Source organism: Saccostrea echinata, unplaced genomic scaffold (genome assembly GCF_033153115.1).
Source record: "Saccostrea echinata isolate AGI-Se365-2 ecotype Australia unplaced genomic scaffold, CSIRO_AGI_Sech_v1 ptg000020l, whole genome shotgun sequence".
Taxonomy (NCBI): Eukaryota; Metazoa; Mollusca; class Bivalvia; order Ostreida; family Ostreidae; genus Saccostrea; species Saccostrea echinata.
The window spans coordinates 4,103,350-4,126,768 of record NW_026889769.1 but is presented as its reverse complement, the minus strand read 5'-3'; the positions used below and the strand labels follow the sequence as shown (position 1 = coordinate 4,126,768).

Below are 23,419 nucleotides of genomic sequence, written 5' to 3'. Positions count from 1 at the left end.
TGCAAATTTATGCATATTGAGACCCAATTGACACCAATTATGAACAATGACATTCTGAGTATTTGGGAAATATCAAGTTTTTATACTTACATGTAAGATGCCTGAATTGTCATTGTCATTAAAGTTTACTTCATTGTGATTGTCCAATTATCTTAACAATTAAATTGTACTAATGGTTGCAAAACTGTCCAAATAATTTTTTCATTTAATAAATAAACTTTTTGCCAGAAGACAAACATGCAAAACCTTCCTCTTTGGGCAACATTTTTGTCTCAAGGTCCATCAAATTATATATCACCCTCATACTAAGTCAATAGCTGTATATCAATTTACACTTTTTAATCACAAACCCTTCATCCTCCAGCCTAATTTGATGCTCTTATCATCATTTTGCTAATCAATCTTTCATACCATCAACATCTTGATCATCATAAATTCATAACCTACCACCATCAAGGTCATCAATTTTGGTGAGAAACATGGCAAATAAAGCTCTACTGATGGCCATGGTTATCCCGTACTCTGACAACGGATAGTTAGGGTACAGAGTAGCCTGGATAGCTATACCTCCAGACACCATGATGATCAGGAACATCTTGAACCAAGTGATGAAGTCATATCGAATCTAAAAAATAATATAAGCTCACAATAATGCTGAGAAAGAACAATTCTGATAATTTGGTACCTGCTATAACACATTGTGCATTTAGCTAACATGTCTCTTAGACATTTTTTATGTATGTGTTCAAAAATCAATACAGATATAATCATATACACTTTATCATAGATATGCATGTGACAATTATGAAAGCGTATGACAATTATTAAAACTACAGACATAAACTATACCATTCTCTTAACACTGATCATCATGGGCCCCAGTATAGGGCTGATAGGGAAGAAGATATTCATTGTTCTGTAGTAGAAGTAGATGAGGCCGAGACTCATGACAAACTTGGCAGTGGTATATCTAACAGAGGGAATGTATCGAGGAATGATACGGATGATTCCGATGACCATTAGGTACATAAAGATCAGAATTATCTCCACAACCGTCCAATGAACCGTCAGCTCCTTGTGGTTCTGTAGATAAAATATATATATATTTGTATTATTGAATGAACTACTGATGAATCATCTTCTCTTGCATTCATTAACCTGACCTTTTTCTTCATGATTGTCTTCCGAACGACTTCAATCCACAACATAAATGTCCAAAAGTATAGAATGATGTCAATTTGGATGTCACCACAGGACGGGATAATCACAGCCAGACTGAACAAGAGTAGATACAGGACGTAGAAAAACTACAACAAAAAAAAGAAAAAAGAAATTAAAAAAAAAAAAGAGTAAGATGAGTAAGATACGAAGTTAAAGCCCTAAAATACTATGTTGAATATGTATACATGAGTTTTCAGAGAAAATACATATCTGCCTCAAAATGTTTAGGGAATTTTTAAATTTGAAATCATTATTTATTTTTATCTCACTAACTCATTTACAGACCTGCCTACCCTTTTCATTGCGAGGGTGTAATTTCAATACTCAATAAGGTGGAATTTCAGAGGAAAAGGCGTACTTCTTTATGTTCCCTAGTTTGGTGTTTTATAATGATACTATATTGTCTAAATAAACCTAAAATTGTACATCATTGAACAAAGCAAATATGAATGTTTCTTTTTCAAATCATTTATAGACAAAAACCCCCTTTGTTGTAAAAACTGGTATCCTAAATGCAGTCATATCAAACTTATTTAACTTTCATTCCTAATGAACGTTTGGAAAATTTTTTAGCAAATCACATAATTCAGAGTTTCAATTCCATATCAATACAAATTCTACATTATTCCACTATTTCGTTTTTCTTACATTTACTTGTCTCTATGTTGTTCTAAGCAATGTAAGAATAAACGGAATGGAAAATTATACTCACTTAGCTTATTGCACATTTCATTCAATAGTTTTTCTAATCTTTGGCATGCCACCCATTTAAAAGGCATAACTACAAAGTATATTACGTATGTTGTTTGTATCGTAAAAATTTTTTTGCGTGAAGAACTGAAACCCTCTGTTAATTAGTATTATTTATCTTCTCTTTTCATTTAGGAAAGCCTTTACTTTAACTCCAAAGTTAGCCTTTCATTAAGTTGTTTAGGGAAAATAATTAAAAGCATAAAATTAGTTTTCATGGCGTAACAGCGTAATTTTGTGGTAAAAAGCGGAAAAATTATGCCAAAAGCGGAAGGGTAGGCAGGTCTGCATTTACATTGTGATATCGTGCATAGGTTTATTTTGTATGCAATCTTACTTTTACTAACAGGATTTTAAAAAGCATGAAATAAGCATGTTTAAAAAAAACTTTATAGCAATGATAAAGTGAAACGAAAAGAATTTAATTTTGAATGAAAATGCACTTTGCTTAAAGAGCAAAATAAACATCTTACACTGTATTTTTTTTTTTTTTGATTAAAAAGGACAAAGAGTGCTTTACATGGAAATATTTACCAGATCATGACATTAAATGTAAATAGCACAAATTTATAAATGTGCACAAACCTGACTGATGTAAAACTTGACAATGGGGGCACTGTAGAAGTAGTAAAACTGGAGATAGATTGGAACTTTTAGGTTCTGTTTTCCATAAGACAGCATCTCCTTCACATGGTACCGGACATTTGCTTTTCTGCTTCTTTTCTACAAATTGAGATGTAAGTCTTTTTTCAATTGAAAAATTGAGTCTGGATTTCTAACATTTTTTTCCCCTTTTATTTTGAGATTAAAAGTATATAAAAGTGTCACATATCCATTACAGATTTTTGTTGGAGTGTCCCTCCTTTCACAATTAGATACATTGTAACGTACCCATTTCTCTTCTCCAGATAAAGGCATTGTCTCCGGTACCTCTAAATGATCCTCATCTTCTTCATCCTCCTCTGTAAAGCAGCCAATCAAATTATGTGTTACATAGGAAGACACATTAAAACACTAGTCAGCAACTACAGTATACACAAATAAGTCTGGTCTGTCATAACATTTATGTAATTAATATAAAATAAAAACTCCATATTTTTTTTTTTAATTTAAGACCATCTGTTCATGAAATTTTCATTCTCATGTACATGTATATTGTATTCTGAGAGATTATATATTACATCAATAACTAAAATTCGTCAAAATTTTGTCTTATTTATAAATACCAAATAGCTACTTCTTGAAAGTAAGGTGTGGTGAAAATTTGGCAATCTACAGTACGTTGTATCTTTACCTTCCCTAATAGCAACACTGTTTTTCTTGACATCATATGTAATCCAGAAGAACATTGGAAGGATGAACAGAACACACAAATAAATCTGAAAACAAAAATAATATTACAATACACAGATATCATCTGAAGAAAGCAGGTTGTGAATTCATTTTAATGTATTTGATAAGAGAAAACATCTCACCTTTAACCATTCTGGAAGTTTGAAGATTCCATAGTCAACCTCTCTAATTCGCAAGCTGCCATGCCATCGATGCATTAGCCATTTTTGACAACTCTTGTGTGCAATGAAGTACTTGTTTCTACATAGCTGTGCCACTTGTGTAACGGTTTTGTTGCCAAATTCAGGGAGTTTGTCATCCAGCGATGCAATGGCATGAAGTGCCGAATCATTGTAGCTTATACTCAACAACTCAACAGCACGCTCCCCAAATACTCTGAATACAATAATATACAAATAAATCAATACTGTAAACCAACTTTTATTCGCATGTGAGAAAAAACAGCAAGTTTCGCAACCTACATACTTTAACACCCCAATATTAATTGCAGCGAACCATTTATTTTGCTTTGTATTTAGAGAGAATATTTCCTCAGTCACGAAAATTTATAATCGCGGATTGATTTCAAACTGACAAATCGTGAATAAAAATGACGTGAATAATAGTTGGTTTACAGTATTTACTTTAATCATTCATACAGATCTTTTAAAATTTGTGTACACACTTATGATTGTAAAAATTGGATAGGCTAGAAGAAACATTTTCTTCCATGATCACCTTGACCTACATAGCATTCTCTTTCAGTTGTCTTTTGGTGTCCAGATCCTTGACCCACTTTTTGGACAGCTGGTGCCAGATTCGGCTGATAATGAGGGCGGTCACCATTGGCTGCTCAGACTGCATCCACAGGGATTTCACCTGCTTGTGATTGTTAGTGAGTGTACCCCAATAAATCAGGGCCAGGAGGGCCTAGAAATAACAACATTAATACTCAAACCATGTGTACAAATTCAAAATCAGGAATACTTTGTATTATTTATGATGACATAATCTAGAAATCTTAATTATACATACAATGTCATGTACAATAGAAAATAACAACACAGATTTTATTAGTTGAAAGTTTTTGGTGTGCTTTTTTTTAAAGAACTACTTACGATAATACATGTATCACAATCTCACCTACAATACACCACTGTACTTATTTTTAAATGCATGGAAGACTTTGACCTGCTTTCTAATTCATTATCAACTATCGCTAATCAATTATAAACTAATCTAATAATTACAAGAAGTTTAAAAACTAATAACATTTCTTACAGCAGGGATCTAATAAAATAGATTGTACTAAAAGGTGACATATTGTTGAACACAGTCAACAGTTTTGTTCTTTGAAGCTATAATCCAAAGAAGTCAGAAAGTTTCACAGAGCTAAACAAGAGTCTTTAATTAAGAGGTGAAAGCAGACATAGAAGAACAATTACCTTTCGTTCAGCAGCCCCTTTGTCACAGACATACTTCCCAGAAGCATTCATGGAGAGATCGTATGATGAAACTAAATTTTCTAAGCCTGTCAGTTTGTACAAAATTTGGTTCAGATCCGAGTTTTTGTCCATCAGGAAGTACTTATCCACGGGGTAACATGTTCCCTAGTAAGACAATCAGTGTGGGCATGATTTGTCAAATCTAATACACGTAGCTGGTTTAGGTTGAAGATATAAAAAGTTATAGTGTAATTCAATACATGTAACATATGGTGAGTGAAATTCAGAGAGAAGTTTATTATCGTTATTTCAGCAATTAGTGCTTAGTTTTCATAAAAACTTTATTTGATAAATTCATGTATGCTAGCTGCTAATATTGGATAATTATGTAGTAAAATAATTTTGATAAAATTCTAGTAATTTTGATTTACACAATCTGTGCATGTATTTGCTCAGTTTTGACAATGTCTACAGAAAGTAAGTCATTCAAAATGGCTAAGGGTATCCCAGAAAATCAAGATGTACAACATTTAATCAGAAAAATAAAATGTTATCAATGTAGCATTCAAAATGATTCAGTCTTTATGAACATACTGGAATTTTGGCAAGAACTCCTTCCAGACAGACGTGACAAAAGAATTCTGGTTTTTCCAGTTGGTTGAAGAGATGCAGCAGTTTTTTGTGGTTGAGGTATTGATGGAGTACAATCGTCTTCTTCTCCAGAAATAGGTCTAGGAATTTCTCCCGACCCTTCTTTAGTAATGCTCGATCAAACAGCTCAGGGGTAATCTGTACAAGCAGCAATACACGGCATATTTACCTTACTCAATGGACACATTCTTGGTCTTGTTAACACAATTATTTAATTTACCATGAATTCATATCACTTTTGGGATATTGTTTTGACATATTTTTAATTACATTGTGATATTTTTAAGAAAAATTCTGAGAAAACTGCTTAGGCAAAGTAAAATGTATTTAGCTAGAACAAAAGCTCACCAGAAAATGACCCTACAAATTTATAAAAAGGGTAGTGCAGCTATATGAGAAAATATTGAAACAGTGGCTACCTTTATAGATTTCCAGGCATATTTCCTAAATATTCGAGACTCCGCTAAATCACATCTATTCCAATCCATACAAAGCTTCAAGTCCGACTGAAACTGTTCCTCAAACTGAACACCTTGCTTCGTTCCTTGTGCTAAACACAAAAACTCTCCAGATAAAATGGAGTTCAATATTTTGCTCTTTTTAGATATTTATTATAATTTAATGTTTTAATTGATAGATGCTAGAAGTACCAGTACTTTATTGGAAATGAGGAATATATGTTTCTTCCTCAATGTTTAAAAAATATCTATCCCTTTATCATGTTTATTTTTAAAATAAATGAGAATTCTGTCTAGCTATACAGTCTGTATACTAAAGATAGATGTAATCCTTAATTTTGTTTATAATTACATTCAAATAGGGCCAAAAGAATGTATTTGTCCAGATTTTTGAGGGCAGATGGATCAGCCTCTATATCCAAAATGGTAATGCACTTCCGGTTGTCCTAAATAAGAAAAAGTTATATTTAATAGAGATAAAAAATAAATAATTATATCAAAATTTACAAAATTTAAACTATAGTTGCCATTACAAGCACTGATGGCCCTACAAACACACTTTAGAAAGAACATAAGTTGCTTGTAGGGATGAATACAAAATAGGAACAAGTCTGTCTATTAATGTAATGGAATAAAATACTTTGAATAAAATTAAGAACTTTATTTTCAACAATATTTCTCCATTAAATTAAAATTTATTTGAATTACCAGGTATTTGTTAAGCATTCTATGATCAATGAATGATTTACCTGAAGTGCCAGACTGGCACACTCAATTATTAAGTCTCGGCAGTGATTCCTGGCTGGTTCATCGTCCTGGAAATCGTTGGGGTAACACACCAGCATCCTCTTGATCAGCTCCTGTTTCAGGAAGGAGTCATGCTCATCTCCTGGGCTGTAGTTTCATTAAAATGTTTAAAATCACACATAAAATTTTTTAAGAAAAGAAAAATATGGATGGTACAATTTGCAAGTTAAAGATAAGGGACATAACTCTTAAAGAAGAAATTAAATTTTATAAGTTAAATCTTACTACAAAATTTTTTCATTGAACACAAATGCAATAAGGTCAGCTGCCAGTCCTGTTCCCTTGACGACGAGAACAGGAACCTTTCTCCTTAGAAGGTCTACAACATGCTCGATGTCAATAGGTCCACCCTGTATCAGTAATCCTACCATTGGGGTACATGTACCGCTGATAATATCTGTGTGAGTGTGGAAATATGAAGCATCCTCTAGATCTGTTGAAGTAAATATGATAGTATCAAGAATTAAGTGATAACAAAGACACTAGCACAAACTAGAAATATGTCCAGAAGACATGAATGCTCTGTCCAGGGTTCATTATCAAAGCAGCATGAAAAGGATGACTGCACTTAAGGACATGCGAAATTTGTGACAAAATAAACTTTCAAAACAAGTATTTTTCTTTTAATTGCAGGAATAGTCAACATACAATCTACAACTTTACAAAATATAAATGTATGTATTTACGAAGTACGAATCTGTTTTCAAAGGCGGGGGTCATTACATTTTCTTGAATCTCTGTACCATAATGAGGACACCCACTTTTTCACTGACTTCATACATAGTCAGCGCATTTTTGTCTATTGTTCTTCATTTAACAGTAGTTGTATATTTGCATTAATAATGTTGTGTTAAAAGGAAATTAATACACAAACATGCACTCAAGGTTTAAAAAGAAAAAAACTGCTTCTTTTTACATTTACTCTCTCTGTTGTAACAAAGGGTTGTGACATGTTGAATATTATATTTCACCACATGATTTCTTACTTCAAGTAACTTTGTGAATGCTTCATTTCATCATGTGACTTGTAATGTAGCATGTTTTGTGGTAACTAGGACATTGTGTTCAAACGTGAAATTATCAGGTACTGATATGAAACCTTCTTTATTTATATGGACAAAATAATCATGCTCATATTGTTAATTTCATTTTGAAACCTTTGTAAATAGTGCACTTGTGCCATACAAAATCGAGAGGGAGATGGGAAAGAATGATCACATTTTTTTTTTAAACATGTCATTGTTATTTATCTAGTAAAATTTTAGACCCATTTTTACAATGTTAGCTCCACCTCTCATGCATACCTAATGTATAATCAAGGCCAGGTGAGTGGAAATTCTCTATATTTGAAAAGCAACAAAAAACAGAGAATTATTTTATTGTATCATAGTGTAAAATCATTTTCAGATTTAAATTTGGTTCCAAAAATCAAAAGTCATTGGGAAGGTCAAGGTTAAAAAAAATGGACACCCTTGATAAATTCTCATCAAATAATAATTATCTGTGCATAAGCTTACATAAAAATTTCTTTGAAAGTGAACTAAACACGAATTTGAGAAAAGTGAGGTCAAGGTTAAAGGAAAGGTTGGGATCAAAAAATGTTGATGTAGTTGAATAGCCCTCATCAACATGTATCAATATAAGAAATTTGATAAAAAATATCTTGAATACTTTCTTTGAAACTGAGCTAAACACAAAGTGTGACAGAAGGACAGAGGGATGAAAGGACAGAAGAATGGAAGATGGACATGACAAACACTATATGCCCCAGCCATATTCATGGCAGGGCATTAAAAAGCATGCATAAGGAAGCTTTGTATCATTTATAATCATGACACATGCAATAAAAATATGACCATTTTTGTAGAACATACTTAGAGTGGGGTCACTCAGGTTCAGTTTTCTGTACTTTTTGCCTCGTCCAATAGGAGTGAGGAGCCTTTCCTCAATTTTGTATCTCACTGACATGTTTTCCCTGTGGTCTTCTATCCCCTCCAGAAGAATGAAGTGAGAGTGCTCTGCGTTCAGCTCAGAAGCATGGCGTTTAGCTCTAAGTCCTTTGTTCTTCAACTGAACTACCACATCGTGCTGAAATAGATGTTTCAGTAAAAGTTAGTCAATTGTAAGAAATCAAGAATACTACACTATTACATGATCAATAGTCAATACATATAATATGTTTATATATAGTTATCATGTGACATTCTGTGGTCACATTACATCAGCCAACATCAGGCTTGAAGGACTAAAAAAAAAAATACTGTGAAATCACCTATTTTCATGGGGGTTAATCTTCATTGTTTTTTCTTGGTTTCTTCAACCACAGTATCAAATTCCCACAAACCAATATTTTTCCTCATACCATGAAAATTTGACCCCACCAAAATAAGTGATTTTACAGTAGCATGTCAGGATTTTTATGTTATACACTTGAAATACTTTAAGAAATAGGGTTTAAAATATCAAATCAATTCTTGTAATCTTAATTAAACTTCAATATTTGACTGAGCTTTTATTTAAAAAGTTAATTTGCAGAATCAATGATACTGGAGATTGCCAAAAATTTAAGCATACGTAACACATCATTGGCATGATGTAAATGTTTCACGATAGCAGTACATTAAAACACAGTTAAGCAAACACACTTATAATGAATTCAAACTCTTAATGAATTCATGCTTATAATTAATTCACACTTTATATTGTGAAGTGATTTTCATTACAAGTACTTTGAAAACTGACTTGTGGGATATAAGGAATTATGTTTATAATGAGTCCAAAATCTCTGGCACTTCAGTGACTTCACCATAAGCATGTTTTATCGTTTTGACAAAAAGGAATTGGTTGTTGACATATCAAACAGTGCAAAACTCTGTATATCTTGAAAACTGAGTGTATTTTGAAAAGTACATAATATATAATTATTCCACAATTTTTTATTACCAAGTATTATTGTAATTTCATAAGCATAAGAAATTTGTCATTGTAGAAATTGATGGTCTATGACATGACTTCTACCACAATAAGAAATGTATGATACTAGGCTTACATTCGTAGCGATTTCATTTCCATAACATAGAGAGCTCTTGGGCACAATGCCAATCACGGTCAGTTTGGTCAGTTCATCTACGTGAGCAGAGTTGGCTATTTTTCCATAAGTTGTGTTGGCTCTAGAAAGCAGGATATATCGACGTTCATGTTCGTTGTGGATGGCATCTCCCACAATTCTGGATATACCTCCGTCTAGTCCGTTAGTCAATACCCACATATTGGTTGTGTTAAGAGCCTGAGTTCAATTTAAAAAATTAAAAACTGCATTAAATAATTTCAGAATTCAGCTGGATCATTGCAATCGTCAGATATTGTTTAGAAGTATTTAAGTGTACATTACATCATAAATTGCTGTTGGCTTCTTTTGAGTGAAAAAATTAATGGAAAAAAAAACCCACCCCAACAGTTATACGAAGAATATTTACTTATTGATGGGTGAAAAAAGGTAAAACGGATACAGATAATAATGTCTTATCACATATGTGTATCTACAATTTTTACACAAAGCTTACTTTTATGATAAGACAGTAATGTGGGTTTTTACTGCGTAAACTGTGTTTTTCAATAATTTTACATAAATACCCATTTACAATAAACCTCTTGTGAATTTAGATGTGTGTCAGATAAAACCTTTTTAATGTCATTCTTGAGTCATCAATCAAAAGATTCTGGTAAACAGAAACGTAACTGTGCATAAAGTTTTTAAACTATTGTAGTATAATGCAGCAGTGAGTTAAGTAGAACACTGACGCCAAAATTTTCAAGATAGGTCCCTGAAGCTGTCATTTGTTTAACACTGATGAATAAGCAGAAAACTTACATGTAATTAATCATCTGAGCAACCATATTTAAATTGTTTACAGAGTCATTGAACATTCAACAAAATTTGAATTAAATACTGTTCATGAATTTAAAAAAAAATTATACCAATTCTATTCACAAAATTAATTTGATGCAATCAAATATTTTGTCCTCATGTAAAAGAATTTTTTTTTCTATGCAGTTAACTGATTTCCAATACATCAAGCACTGACTAATTATCAGCCAGTAATTACACATTTTCCCATACATTATCATGATTATATTACACAAGCCTAGGTTTATGGTAAATAAAAAACTCTTTTAGTAAATCAAGATCCTGGCACTGCAATGTCCATGAACTGTTTGTGACTTTGTCATGGTCTTGCATACATCATGAGTTGTTTTTAATAAATCAAAATATTGAGCTTATGCTTCTGTCATTTATGAGCTTGTTGATAAATGTGAAAAAGGGTCTGTAAAAAATATAAATAACTTAGATGATTGATGCAACTGCCCTAGCTGAATGCCACCCCAATGGTCAACTGTTCAAAGCAACTCGGCATTTCACGTTTTTTCCACATACCATGAAAGTGATATTTTACACTGGGAATTAGTACAATGTACATGTTTTTGACATGTGTAGGCGTAAAATATACAGTCTTGAATTTTATAGTAATGCCGACTCCAAAATTTAAACATGTTCGAAGGGGGAATTTGAGCTAACCTTGCAACTGGTGTATTTCCCCAAAGCATAAAAAACCCACTTTTATACATGTACTACTATGGATCAAGTTCTGAATGTAGAAGTGAAAGTAATACCTAAATCAAACATCAATAAAATAGAATTCCTGACTAACACTTACTTCATGCCACAGAAATATAAGATCTAACTTTGCTTGTGATATACCTTGTTAAAAACAAGAGGCCCATGGGCCACAATGCTCACCTGAGTCACTTTGGCCATGTTGTGCTGCATCAGAATTATGTATTCCTATGTAAAAATTTTGATCCTCTTTTTGGCCCCATCCTTATTAAGGGGCCGTGATTTGAACAAAATGAATCTACACTACCAAAGGATGCTTCCACATTAATCTGATTCATCATGGCTTTGCTGTTCTTGAAAAGAGGACCATGATCTGAACAATTTAGAATCTACACTATCTCATGGAGCTTCCACATAAGTTTCAGCTTTTCTGGTCCAGTGGTTCTTGAGAAGATTTTAAAATATTTTCCCTATATATTTCAATGTAAAACTTTGATTCCCTATTAGGTCTTCACCCTACCCCAGGGGCCATGATTTGAATAATTTACAATCTAGACTATCTCAGAAAGCTCCCACATAAGTTTCAGTTTTTCTTGCCCAGTGGTTTTTGAGAAGATTTTTTAATGACCCCACCATATTTTTGCCTTCTCTTGAATATCTCCCCTTGGAAGTGGACTTGGCCCTTCATATTTAAAACTTAGAATCCTTTACCAAGGGATGCTTTGTCCTAACTTTGGTTAAATTTGGCCCAGTGGTTCTTAACAAGAAGTTGAAAATGTGACAAGTTTACAGACAGACAATGGGTGATCGGAAAAGTCACTTGAGCTTTCAGTTTAGGTGAGCTAAAAATACATCATTATTTCTGATATAATTCTAAGAAGAAAGTACCCAAAAAAATCCACCTGAACCAGAATAAATTGCTTTATAAGTGAAAAACATTTTTGGGGGGTTGGGGAAAGGGGTTTGTTTCCACTTAAGTTCTAAATGTCCATATGAGACCAGCCTGGAAGTGTACCACCTGTGCTTATATTGGAACATCTTCCACCTGTGCTAATACTCCTACATACCTGTATCAGACAAGCCTGGAAGTCTTCCACCTGTGTTAATACTCCTATATACCTGTGTCAGACCAGCCTGGAAGTCTTCCACCTGTGTTAATACTCCTACATACCTGTGTCAGACCAGCCTGGAAGTCTTCCACCTGTGCTAATACTCCTACATACCTGTGTCAGACCAGCCTGGAAGTCTTCCACCTGTGCTAGATCCTCCCATGTTTTGAAGTGAGCTATGCTGGAGATGACAGAGAGGATGATGTCTGGGGTGCGCTTCCTCCAAACCTTAGACATGTACTTAGCCATGCTATCCATGGAGGAATCTTCGTTGATTGTGACAAAGTAACTCTGGTGGGACTGAAACAAGGGAGGTAACTCTCCTTCAGATGCTTTTCATTTTGTAATCACCAAGATTATATACATGTACATGCATCCATACTCCTAATATTCTTTAATGTACATTATTTACACTTGCATGGAGATGTGACATTCATGCAAGTTTAAGGTCAATCATATTTAATTTACATAACAATTTAATTATTTATACAAAATCAAAAGACAAATTAGAACAATAATTCAATTTTCTATTAATATATTTATTATAATTTGAAACCCGTAAAGCACACCTTATCACAATTCCCTCCATCAAACTCAAACTTGAGGATCCCTCCTGTAACTCGGCCTGCTATATCATCGAGATCGAGCGTACTGATATAGGAGCTGAGACTGGTCACAGTGCGATACTGAGCCTCATCCATTGTCAGATAATCCATGGCTAGGTCCAGGTTATCCAGTGTGTCTGTCATCCTGTATGAACAATTATAAACCATCAGCGTCTCTAATTCCTTATATACATGCACTATAAATCATTGAACTTATGACAATGCTTTAACTGTAGATCATAATTAGATTTAGTATCAACAAAAATCAATATGACAATATAGGCATATCCTGTTGTCAGACTGCCTGCTTAATTCTGTAATAATTAGTGATCATTGCTGTTACTACAGTGCTGTAATCTCAAATCAAAAAAACACTCTGTCATAGTTTCTGTCCTCTGAAAACTTACCTAAACCTATAAATATACCAAGGAAATCACAGCATAAGAGGAGGTGATTGCAAAGTACCTTAAATAGTCATTACATGGTGCTAAAAATGGTTATATATATACTACAACTAAGCCTCAAGTTTTTCCTAAATTAATTTTGACATGTTTGACAGAATAAAAGTCACTATTATAATATTGTTATGTAAGATAATTAGTTAAACTATACCTGTGAACAACATTTTCTCAATAAATTTCAATGAGAGGACCGTGGGCTACAATGCTTACCTGTGTCACAAAAAAGTGTAACCAGAGACACAAATGACACAACAGCTTTATATACATTAAACATTACATACTTTGTAAAAATACAAAATATAATATTTGTCCTGATATTGAATTTTAAGATGACCATCAATTCTGTACAGAGTTTTATGTTTATCCTGTAGAGTGTAAACATTCAGTTTGTAACACCCCCCCCCCCCCCATTTTTATATAGAGTTCTCAAGGATCGCTGTCAAATCAGGAAAAGACTCCTTAGTGATATGGTATATAATTTTGCACATTTTAATGATATGATGTATGTAAAACAAATATGGTTCAGGTTCGTAAAAAAATTACGTTCTCTAGAAAATTATCCCAAATAAAATGTATGTGTAACATAAGTATGTTGGTAAATTAAAATTTTCTTAGAATATTTATTATTGAAAAGACTAAAAAGTATACATATGTAAATTTTGGTAAGGAGACAGGCACAGCCGTGCGTTTTCTGACTGAATTCTGTAAATGTTGTTTTCCTCATGCTCACTGTTTTGCTACCATATATGGCTAAGGCTTACGAGGTCACCAAATAGCTGCAAATCTTAATTTCTCTTTTTCTTATGAGATATGAGATTTTTAAAGAATCATCCCAACTTTGGCTAAGAATGAAAATACAAACGCCTACATGTTCTTGATTGAAGTTAAAAAAGTATCATTTCCTATATGGGGAAAAGTGCCATGTCTTTTCTAATACTAATGAAATTCCATGACCATATTTTCATTATGTTCCTCAAAGTTTTGGATCGTATTTGTTCGAAAACAAAAATTACATAAACCTACGTATCCATACATTCACCTCTGGCCGATTGAAGTAAGAAAGGAACCTTTCATGAGTAAATTTAAATTCAAGAGCAGTGGATTATTCATGTATTTATTATAGTCTTTTGTCATCAAAAATGGTGTAATTATTTTATTTCATTTCAGTCACATATTTTAAAGTACCCCCCCCCCCCCCCTTTCACTCGACCTTGAAAAGATTGCAATGGTTATCTTACTACACGAACTCACTGTGCTATTTTAATTATAATTACCAAATATTCTTTATTTGTCTTTGAGCAACACCTTTTTTTGTTTTGTTGGCATGGGAATCAACTGACTTTGAAGTTTCAAAGAGATTTTCTTTTTAAATTCATTCTTTGTCAGCGCTCGTAAAATATTACGCTACATATATCACACTTTGAAAAACTGATGTTTCCAGGTAACGATTATTTTTCATGCGTTAATAAAACATGGTAAACAACATATAAATCGTCTTTCCTTGTGAACTAAATTCTAACCCCGTCCTCCCATAAAATTTAAATTACCAGTGAAGTGTACATATTCCACAGGTAAAGGATGTACGAATACTAATGAAATCATTCTTGCTAGATAAATAATAGTGCACGTAAAAAATGAACGTTTAGGGTCATTTGCTTCAAGCTTTTAGCGATTTTTTAATATATTTTTACACTTATGAACAACAATACATGTATTACATGGCCGTATGAACCGAAGGCCCGGGGGGGGGGGGGGGACAATAATTTTGCCGATATATAGATTACTATAGTAAACATAGATACTATATGCTTGTGCCCCCTCAATAAAAACGTCTGATGACCTTTTTTATTTTTTTTTTTTTGCTTGTCAGGAAATTTTTGGTAGTGCCCCCTCAACTGTCAACTGAAAATGTATGGCTGTGCCCCCCCCCCCCACCCCCACCCCAACTGAATTTGCTTCCTACGGGCCTGTATTACATATATTTCTGTCATTCATTTGGCAATCCGATGCATGATCAAACATGTAAGTTGTTACAGCGTAAAAATGTGTGTTAAAACATTTGAATGTGATTAATTTTGAGTGCAATTCAAATTCCTGTCCGATTAATTTGTGAAATAGAAAAACCTGTCAAAAAAATCAAAATGACTCCAAACACTTTTTAATGACAATAACAACATATGGATCTAGCATTCTAAATGTGTGAAAATTGATGAATTCCCCAACTTGTGTTACTGTTCTGGGGCATCTGTCACTCAGGCACACTGTGCTTAAAGCCATTGTTATATTTTATACATGGTTACATGTGTTACAAACATTTCCGTCAGGCAGTGAAGTTTCAGACCCCCCCCCCTTCCGTGCGGGAGTTCAAGGTCACTCTACTGAACCTCCATATTGACATCAGAAATAATATGACGTCCAGTGGAAGAAAAGGGATATGAAGAAGACTTAACATCGTTTCTCAAAGTGACCAGCCAGAAGAATAATTAATAATTTAAAAAAAAAACCAATTTCACAAAACTCAAATTCTAAAATCGTGGAAGAGAGATGTGGAGGATGCGTTTGCCTCTCTCATTTTCGGCTGAAATTAACGTGGGGTGGTTCGACCATACTGCAACAAAAAAGGGGAGTGAGTCACCTCAAGCAAAGGCTGTTCACGTAAAAGGGGAGGGGGGGGGCTTTCCCGTACTATCATAACTGGAGACTTGTAATATGATATCACCGGCCTGATCGCTTTGATCTGACCGATATGTATATTTTCTTTATATACATGTCGGTCAGATCAAAGCGATCTGAAGGCCTGCAGTTGATATCAAGCAGAAATATTAACTGATTAAAAGGCCAGTAAAACACTTGTACGTCGTTTATTGAAAATAATTCATAAATAAAAATATTTAACAAAAGAATTTTTTTAATAATACATAAAAGCATGTAAACTTTAACTTTATGTTTAAGAACAAAAAACTACTATTCCTTAAGCTAAAATTCCGCAATTAAAAGAAAGTGTAACTAACATATGCACTTAAAAAAATGATTATGTGATTTAGATTTTTTTCCCTCCGGGAATAATAAACGAAGACACCAGGGACGATTTATAGGTAGGTTAGAATTAAAGGTTAAAGGCATCTGTAAGAGCGACGACATCGTTATGTCATGTCATTTAAATGAACTAAGACATGACCTTAATTCATTATAGATCCTCTAATAACGTATACTGCATGCATTTCCATAAAACTTGAAATACAACCTACTGATTAAGTTTAATCCGTTAGATATGGATAGTGACTTCCACATACAAATAAGCATTTCAATACATCAAAAGATTCTTAATATAAGAATGTGTATACAGAAGATTTCCTCAGTTATAAATACGTTATTTATATAAACTATCGAGCATTCACATTATAAGTGTTCTACACAAACGTGTGCGTGGCCAAATCATGCATCCTGTTTGTCTCATTCCAAAGGAAAAGACAGGGAAAATTAAGAATGCATTATATATATTTTTATTCTAACTTAAAATACATGTAAATCTTACAATTTACAACAGGTCGATCTACATGTACCTTCGGCACTCGACGCCTCCCCCCGGATTGACAGCGGAAACCCTTGCGAACAAGTACTAGATACAGAATGTACAAAAAAGTGTTATCAGTATTGAATGCAAGTTTGACATGGGTAATTAGTTATCAAATCACTTTTGTTACATAATTTACTTTATTTCTCTTTTTTATTGTTCTTATAAAAAGAATTTACACCTTTTAATCTCCTTGTTTCTTAATTAATTTATTTATTTTACATTTTATAGCTGCTTTGCAACAACAACCCTTCATCTGTTCTGAAAATTTTGGATTTGTCCAAGTTTTGAAACCGCCTTAAATAAACAAAATGACCCCTACTGCACCGCCCCTCTAAGCCCCTTATGTTTCCTTGGCTGCAAGTTTTTCAGAAAAAAGGATGTACATGTATCTGTTATGTCTACCGATATTATAGTATACATTTACACACTCACAAAACTAAAACTGAAAAAATATTAATCCCACTATACGGAGCTGTTCATTAATCTATGCTGTCTTATCGTACAATGAATACCTTCTCCACGTGAAATTGACCGCTGTTTTAAAATTCTTTACAAGTACAACAGAAGAGCAAACAAAAAAATTGACCGGTAAATGTTTGATAACAATGAAATATACATGTATTTAGTTCCACTAAATTGACACCTATAAGGAAGACAAATTTAAACACACTCACGGAAATTTATCCTTGCTAAAAATTCTTTTCTCATCAGCTGAAATAACATTGCATACAAATCAATACCTCTGTCAACCTGCTTATCCCGATCAAAACTGGCGACATATGCTGCTCTTAAAAGTGGTCAAGGTTTACATTTATAAATATACCTCGATTATCCTGCCTTCCTTTGATCTTTCCAGGTCTGTGGTCAATTCTTGTCAGCTTTGTCTCTATAATACACATAAATATACATGTTTTACTGCTGTTATAAATTAATCCCAATAAAATCGATCGCCACACACATGCAAATAACAGAACGCCTTGACCGCTGTAATGCCCTCTTAGCATGAAAGGAAGAAATTTAAATGTTGACCAATGACCACTATTTAGTGCATGCGCCTTGGCATTGTAGATAAGTGCCCCCGTATCTCTCTCTCTCTCTCTCTCACCCCTCTCTTCTTATTTTCTTCAGATACGTACCGGTACTATACATATAAAAAAGAGAAAATACAATGCCCAAGGTCTTTCTAATGCAATATGTTACATTTACTTGCATAAAGTCATAGATGTGTGCCGCACACATCCTGTACCTAACACTCAATGCACTACGATCAGCTGTTTTCGAGCATGTGTAATCCATTAAAACAGAAACAAACAAAAAAATCTTACCATACTGCTAGGTCGCTTCCTCTTTCCACGCATCAGGGTGGCACGAGTTCTTTTTTATACCTACACGTAATACATTATCGGCATACAAAAAAAAGTGAAATATAAACTCTTTAACCACGGATCAGTAGGATTTAGGCAAACACTTCAGCACTATTCAAGGCCACAGGCTGACTAGAAGGCCACCATCTGCACTATCGGGGGGTCACAAGCAGGTCATTGTGTAACAGGGATCCGATATTTTTTTCCTCCTGGTTGTGTAAGGCGGATCTTATTGGGCGCTCTGTACTCAACACACACACCTCCCTATCTCTCTCTCTCTCTAACAATCTCTCTTTCCCTCTTAGAGTCAAACTTCTTTCTTTAATTCATTATAGATGTTGAGTAATACAGAAACCGGTATTTAATTTTTTTTTCAAGAGCCTTAAATCATTACTCTCTTTCTCTCTCTCTCTTTTCTGCCTCCTAACAGAAAGCAGCAATGATATATAACTGTGTTGATGCGTTTTCGTTGTGTATTTCAACACACCATAAAATTTGAAGAATCGCTTGTTTTCTTAAATATGCTGTCTATCCCTTGATAATTATTTTTTTCTAGTAAAATTTCCTTTTTCTCATCTCAAAGGACCGAGTTCGACGTTCTCGCTTATCATGTCCATCAGTGATTATTAATTCTGTTTTTACTTAATTTAGCAATTTACTCGGAAAAACCAAAATACATTAACGGACAAGTGTAAACTAAAAGAGAGAGCTGGCGAGTAAAAGTCAAGGAGAAAGGGGGGGGGGGCTTTGTGGGCCATTCTAATTTTCAATTGCGCACTTTTCCGTATTTATTTTATAAGAAACATTATACAAAATTGAACGATGGTTAAAAAAAAAAGAAATTTAAAAAAGTCGTGGTAAATAAAATGACTACACATCGAAAGATTATATTTCGTTAATTCCTTTATCATTTAAATTTCGTTTGGGGGCAAAAAATCTGCACCTTTAAACCGGTTAGTGTGACCTTTATGCATCACGTAGAAGGGCAAACGTTTAAACTATTTTATTTTTGCAATAATGTGTTTCGTTTTAAGATACAGATTATTACGGAAGCCGGTATGTGCCAGGTAGAAAAATATTTTATCTGGCGGCCGCCAGAAAATTATTTGGCGGCCGCCAGATAAGTTTCTGGCGGCCGCCAGTTATTTATGTGGCGGCCGCTAGAAAGTTATCTGGCGGCCGCCAGATAAAATATTTTTTCTACCTGGCACCAACCGGCTTCCGTAGATTATGTATAATGCATCGGGATTATTTAAAGGAAGAAGAGCACAAAAAACAATGTGCATAACCGAGCGGTCGGCGTAGTTCCAAACCAACGACATGGACAGTCATATGGAACAAATTAGACATCCTGTCCAAGATCAACACTAGAACCGCTTGACATCAAGTAAACAGGGGTTGTGTACATCTCTTGTTAACCATATGTACAATGCTTGCACTTGCTGCAGTAGCAAAAATAGTATTTCCGTGCCATTTTGGAAATGTACGTGTACAAAAAATGTTTGAAAAAAATAAAGAAATAATTTTTTATCGATTTAACAATTTATATAGCAGAGGTATATAAAATGGGTGGGTAAGGGACTGCAACTCCCTTTTTATGAAAAATAAAATAAATTTAAAAAAGACAGATTCTCAGAAATAGCCAATATTTGTATTCCCGACTCGATTGACATTTGCTAATTGACCCCGTCCGGCCTTCCCGTTTTTTCGTTTGTTTGTTTTTTTTTTCGGAGGGTCAAAGGTTTTTCAATTTATATATCATCTATTATATGTTAATTTTGAAAAACCGGGTGAAAGTACAAGATTTATAAAACACATGGCACTAAATTTACCAGAGAAGGGTGTGTCACTATATATACATAATATAGTACTATGGATTGGTCACTTGTACATCAAATGAACGAATGCGTGTCAGGCCTCCCACTCTTTCTGTGTGTAGTATTTAGATACTGCCCCCCCCCTTTTTGTTTCCGTAAGGTCAAGCACTGGCAAATTCCAGGATTTAAAAAATGTACTAAAAAGTAACTAAAAGCCCCCCCCCCCCCTCTTTTCATGAAATAGGATTTTCGAGTTTGGACAGTTTAGTTTTTTGGGGGGGAGGGAGGTTGCCCCCCTTTAAAACCGTTGCTACGGGCATTGATGTGAAGATATTGTTAACACATACATGTACTGTACACAGGCACTTTCGACAGAACCCCCCCCCCCCGATATTCAACCCCGGGGCTTGTTGGACATTTTTTTTTTTTTTTTTTTTTTTTTTTTTTTTTTTTTACAAATTATATTTATTGCACTTATTCATCATGTGTACTATATGAAAAAATCGTGAAAACCCCAAAATAATCGTTCCAAACAAAAAATACCCCACTATTTATTATAAGAGAGATCATTTTCGTTTTTTTATCCCGTACCCTATGCTCTAACCCTAACCCCCACAAACCCTAACCCCCTCTCTCTTATAATGTATAGTGGGGTATGATTATTTTGGGGTTTTCACAATTTTTTCCTATAGTACACATGATGAATAAATGCAATAAATATAATTTGTGAAAAAAAAAATGTCCAAAAAGCCCCGGGGTTGGATATTCGGGGGGAGGGGGGGTCCTATCCACAAGTACCTGTGGTACTATATTATGAAGTTCATGTAGGTAAGTGATTGAATCATAAGTAAAACATCTCAATCATAAATAACTACAAACTTAGCAATAACATGTTACACCGACCTGACTTTCAATTACCCTGAAACAACCCAAACGGTATACGTACTATATTGGCGAATCTAAAGCAGAGTAAGAACTACTTCAATATTGCCAAAAATCAAACTTTATCTTGAGAAATTTACCCATTTGTTTCCATGACAATGACAGCCATCTTGGAAAAACCGTGACAAAGTTTGTCCAATACCTCTTTTTGCAGGAATTATAGTTTGACTAAAATGATGTAAGGATTAATCTTTAATTAAAAAAATGTTTACATTTCATCTGTTTCCATGGACATGCAGTTGCCATTTTGAAATTTTAAATCTTGAATGCAAAATTAGATTTTGAAAATATTATTTCTGTGAAGTTTCATTAAGATTGACCAAGTTTCTGCAAACAGAATTATAGGTGGAGTGATAACAATGCATGATATTTTGTCCCGACTTCAGGTGACATAATGATAACAAATTCCCCACATTCCAACAACATGATCTGAGAGAGCCAATGGACTTAAATGAAGATTAAGATTGAAATTCAGTCACAATACTAAGAGAGAAACAGGTTATCAATGAAATGGATAATGGATCATAAGAATATAAGGGCTCTGCTAACCTTTATTTGCTCACTTCATATGTCCATTCATGCAAGTTTGGTCTTGATAGGGCTTATAGTTACTTGCTCCTATCACCAATGCTGGGGATATAGCATAATCTCAGCTCTACTTCCTTGAGGTGAGCTAAAAACTGATAAATAAAGTAATGTATCATAGTGAGTCTACTCATGTAGTTTTATTGAAATCTGACCAAAACTTAGGAGGAGTAGTGTTTTGAAAGAATTTCAGATATTTCTTCATTCCTAGAAACCATGGCAATGCCATTTGCCAAAATTTAACAGTGATACATACAATTATGCATCCTGGTATAGTCTACTTGTTTTGTAAGCTTTATTGAAATCTGACCAAAACTGTAGTCAGACATTTTGAAAGAATTTCCCAGGAATTTCTATTTCAAGTAACCATGGCAACAAAATTTGTTGAAATAAAAACTGAAACAAAGAGTTATGTACCTTGGTGTGTCTACTTGTCCAGGAAGTTATACTCAAATCAGAAAAAAAAAATTATAGCATTGTTTTGAAAGAATTTCACAGAAATTTTATATATAGTATTGGTAATCATGGCAACACCGTTTGCTGAAAATCAAACACTGATAAAAAGTTATCTACTTTGGTGCAGTGTACTTACTGAAATTAAACTAGAACTGTAGGCCGGAGAACAGATGGATAGAGGAATTAATGGAGACCTACCTTTAATATCTATCTGATTGGCTTTTGTGGTCTTTGACCAGTAGAGCTAAAAACAAAGTATGGTAAATCAATGATATAACACCAAAGCCCCTTTGGGATTTGAGTAATATTGATGCATTCATTAGAGACTGATACTTGATCCAAATAATTCACAGTGTAGCACCATGTGTAGAAAGTCACACTTCAGGTTATAGATAATAAATAGTATGCTGATTACTTGGTAAACTTCCATATGGAATGCAATGAACATGATGAAAGTGGAAAAATCTATAGAATCCTAAGAAACTTTAACTATGTTTGGTAAATTTTAATAAGTATTAAAGTTTAATAAACACAAAAGGGTTTCTAAAAAAAAAGAAAAAAAAGGCCTTAGACCTGACTAACATACAACATTGTAAAGGATCCATAGATGTATAAAATTAAACAGATAGATCAAGCTATAGCAAATAAGGAAGAGAAATAGATCATGATCAGTGATGAACAAAATAGTAAGTCTAGTACTCAATAAATCTAACAGTAGATCTATTTTCTTGCCTGCACTTGCCCCCATTTGTCTCCATCACCATTCGACTAAACAAGACAATACTGCTTGAGCACTTTTAGAAAACCAATCTTTTTTCCTCTCATATTGCCTCTCTTGTCCTTTGAAGAACATTGAATGTACAAAGATAAGGTATTTTTGTCTCTTTGTTTATCTACAATTTATTTACAACTCCAACTGACCATTAAAAAAACTATAAAAATACTTTTTGTATTTATATATATATATATTAGGGATGTCAACGAGTACCCGGTTAACCGGGTACTCGATCGAACGTCCGAGTATCGAATACTAAAATCGCTACTCGGTTACTCGGATGTATATTTTTTTTTCATATTTCAAAGAACAAAGTATATATTTTTTTATCAAAAACTTATCAAAAAATGCAACTTCAAAATGATTTGTCCTTGTTTACCTTGTAATTAGCGTCACCCACACCTGTCAATACCCGTTGTTGTCTGTGGCTGTGGACTTGTTTATACAGT

General features: G+C 33.7%; 1 protein-coding gene across 1 annotated transcript in view; it reads right to left on the bottom strand.

Annotated features, from left to right (window-relative positions):
- The window catches only part of LOC133189956 (transient receptor potential cation channel subfamily M member-like 2), a 28,643-nt gene extending 10,128 nt beyond the window's left edge, over positions 1–18,515 (bottom strand). The window contains exons 1-20 of the mRNA XM_061325402.1: positions 18,357–18,515; positions 17,855–17,917; positions 12,958–13,138; positions 12,503–12,688; positions 9,714–9,950; positions 8,539–8,752; positions 6,890–7,097; positions 6,607–6,751; positions 6,210–6,303; positions 5,819–5,949; positions 5,343–5,537; positions 4,749–4,913; positions 4,052–4,233; positions 3,447–3,699; positions 3,266–3,350; positions 2,863–2,933; positions 2,557–2,694; positions 1,164–1,307; positions 850–1,083; positions 448–625 (exon numbers count right to left, since the gene is read on the bottom strand). Of these exons, the coding sequence (XP_061181386.1) occupies positions 448–625; positions 850–1,083; positions 1,164–1,307; positions 2,557–2,694; positions 2,863–2,933; positions 3,266–3,350; positions 3,447–3,699; positions 4,052–4,233; positions 4,749–4,913; positions 5,343–5,537; positions 5,819–5,949; positions 6,210–6,303; positions 6,607–6,751; positions 6,890–7,097; positions 8,539–8,752; positions 9,714–9,950; positions 12,503–12,688; positions 12,958–13,137 (3,040 nt within the window). The 5' untranslated portion in view covers position 13,138; positions 17,855–17,917; positions 18,357–18,515. The remainder of the gene's footprint in view (positions 1–447; positions 626–849; positions 1,084–1,163; positions 1,308–2,556; positions 2,695–2,862; positions 2,934–3,265; positions 3,351–3,446; positions 3,700–4,051; positions 4,234–4,748; positions 4,914–5,342; positions 5,538–5,818; positions 5,950–6,209; positions 6,304–6,606; positions 6,752–6,889; positions 7,098–8,538; positions 8,753–9,713; positions 9,951–12,502; positions 12,689–12,957; positions 13,139–17,854; positions 17,918–18,356) is intronic.
- Between the last annotated feature and the right edge of the window lie 4,904 nt (positions 18,516–23,419).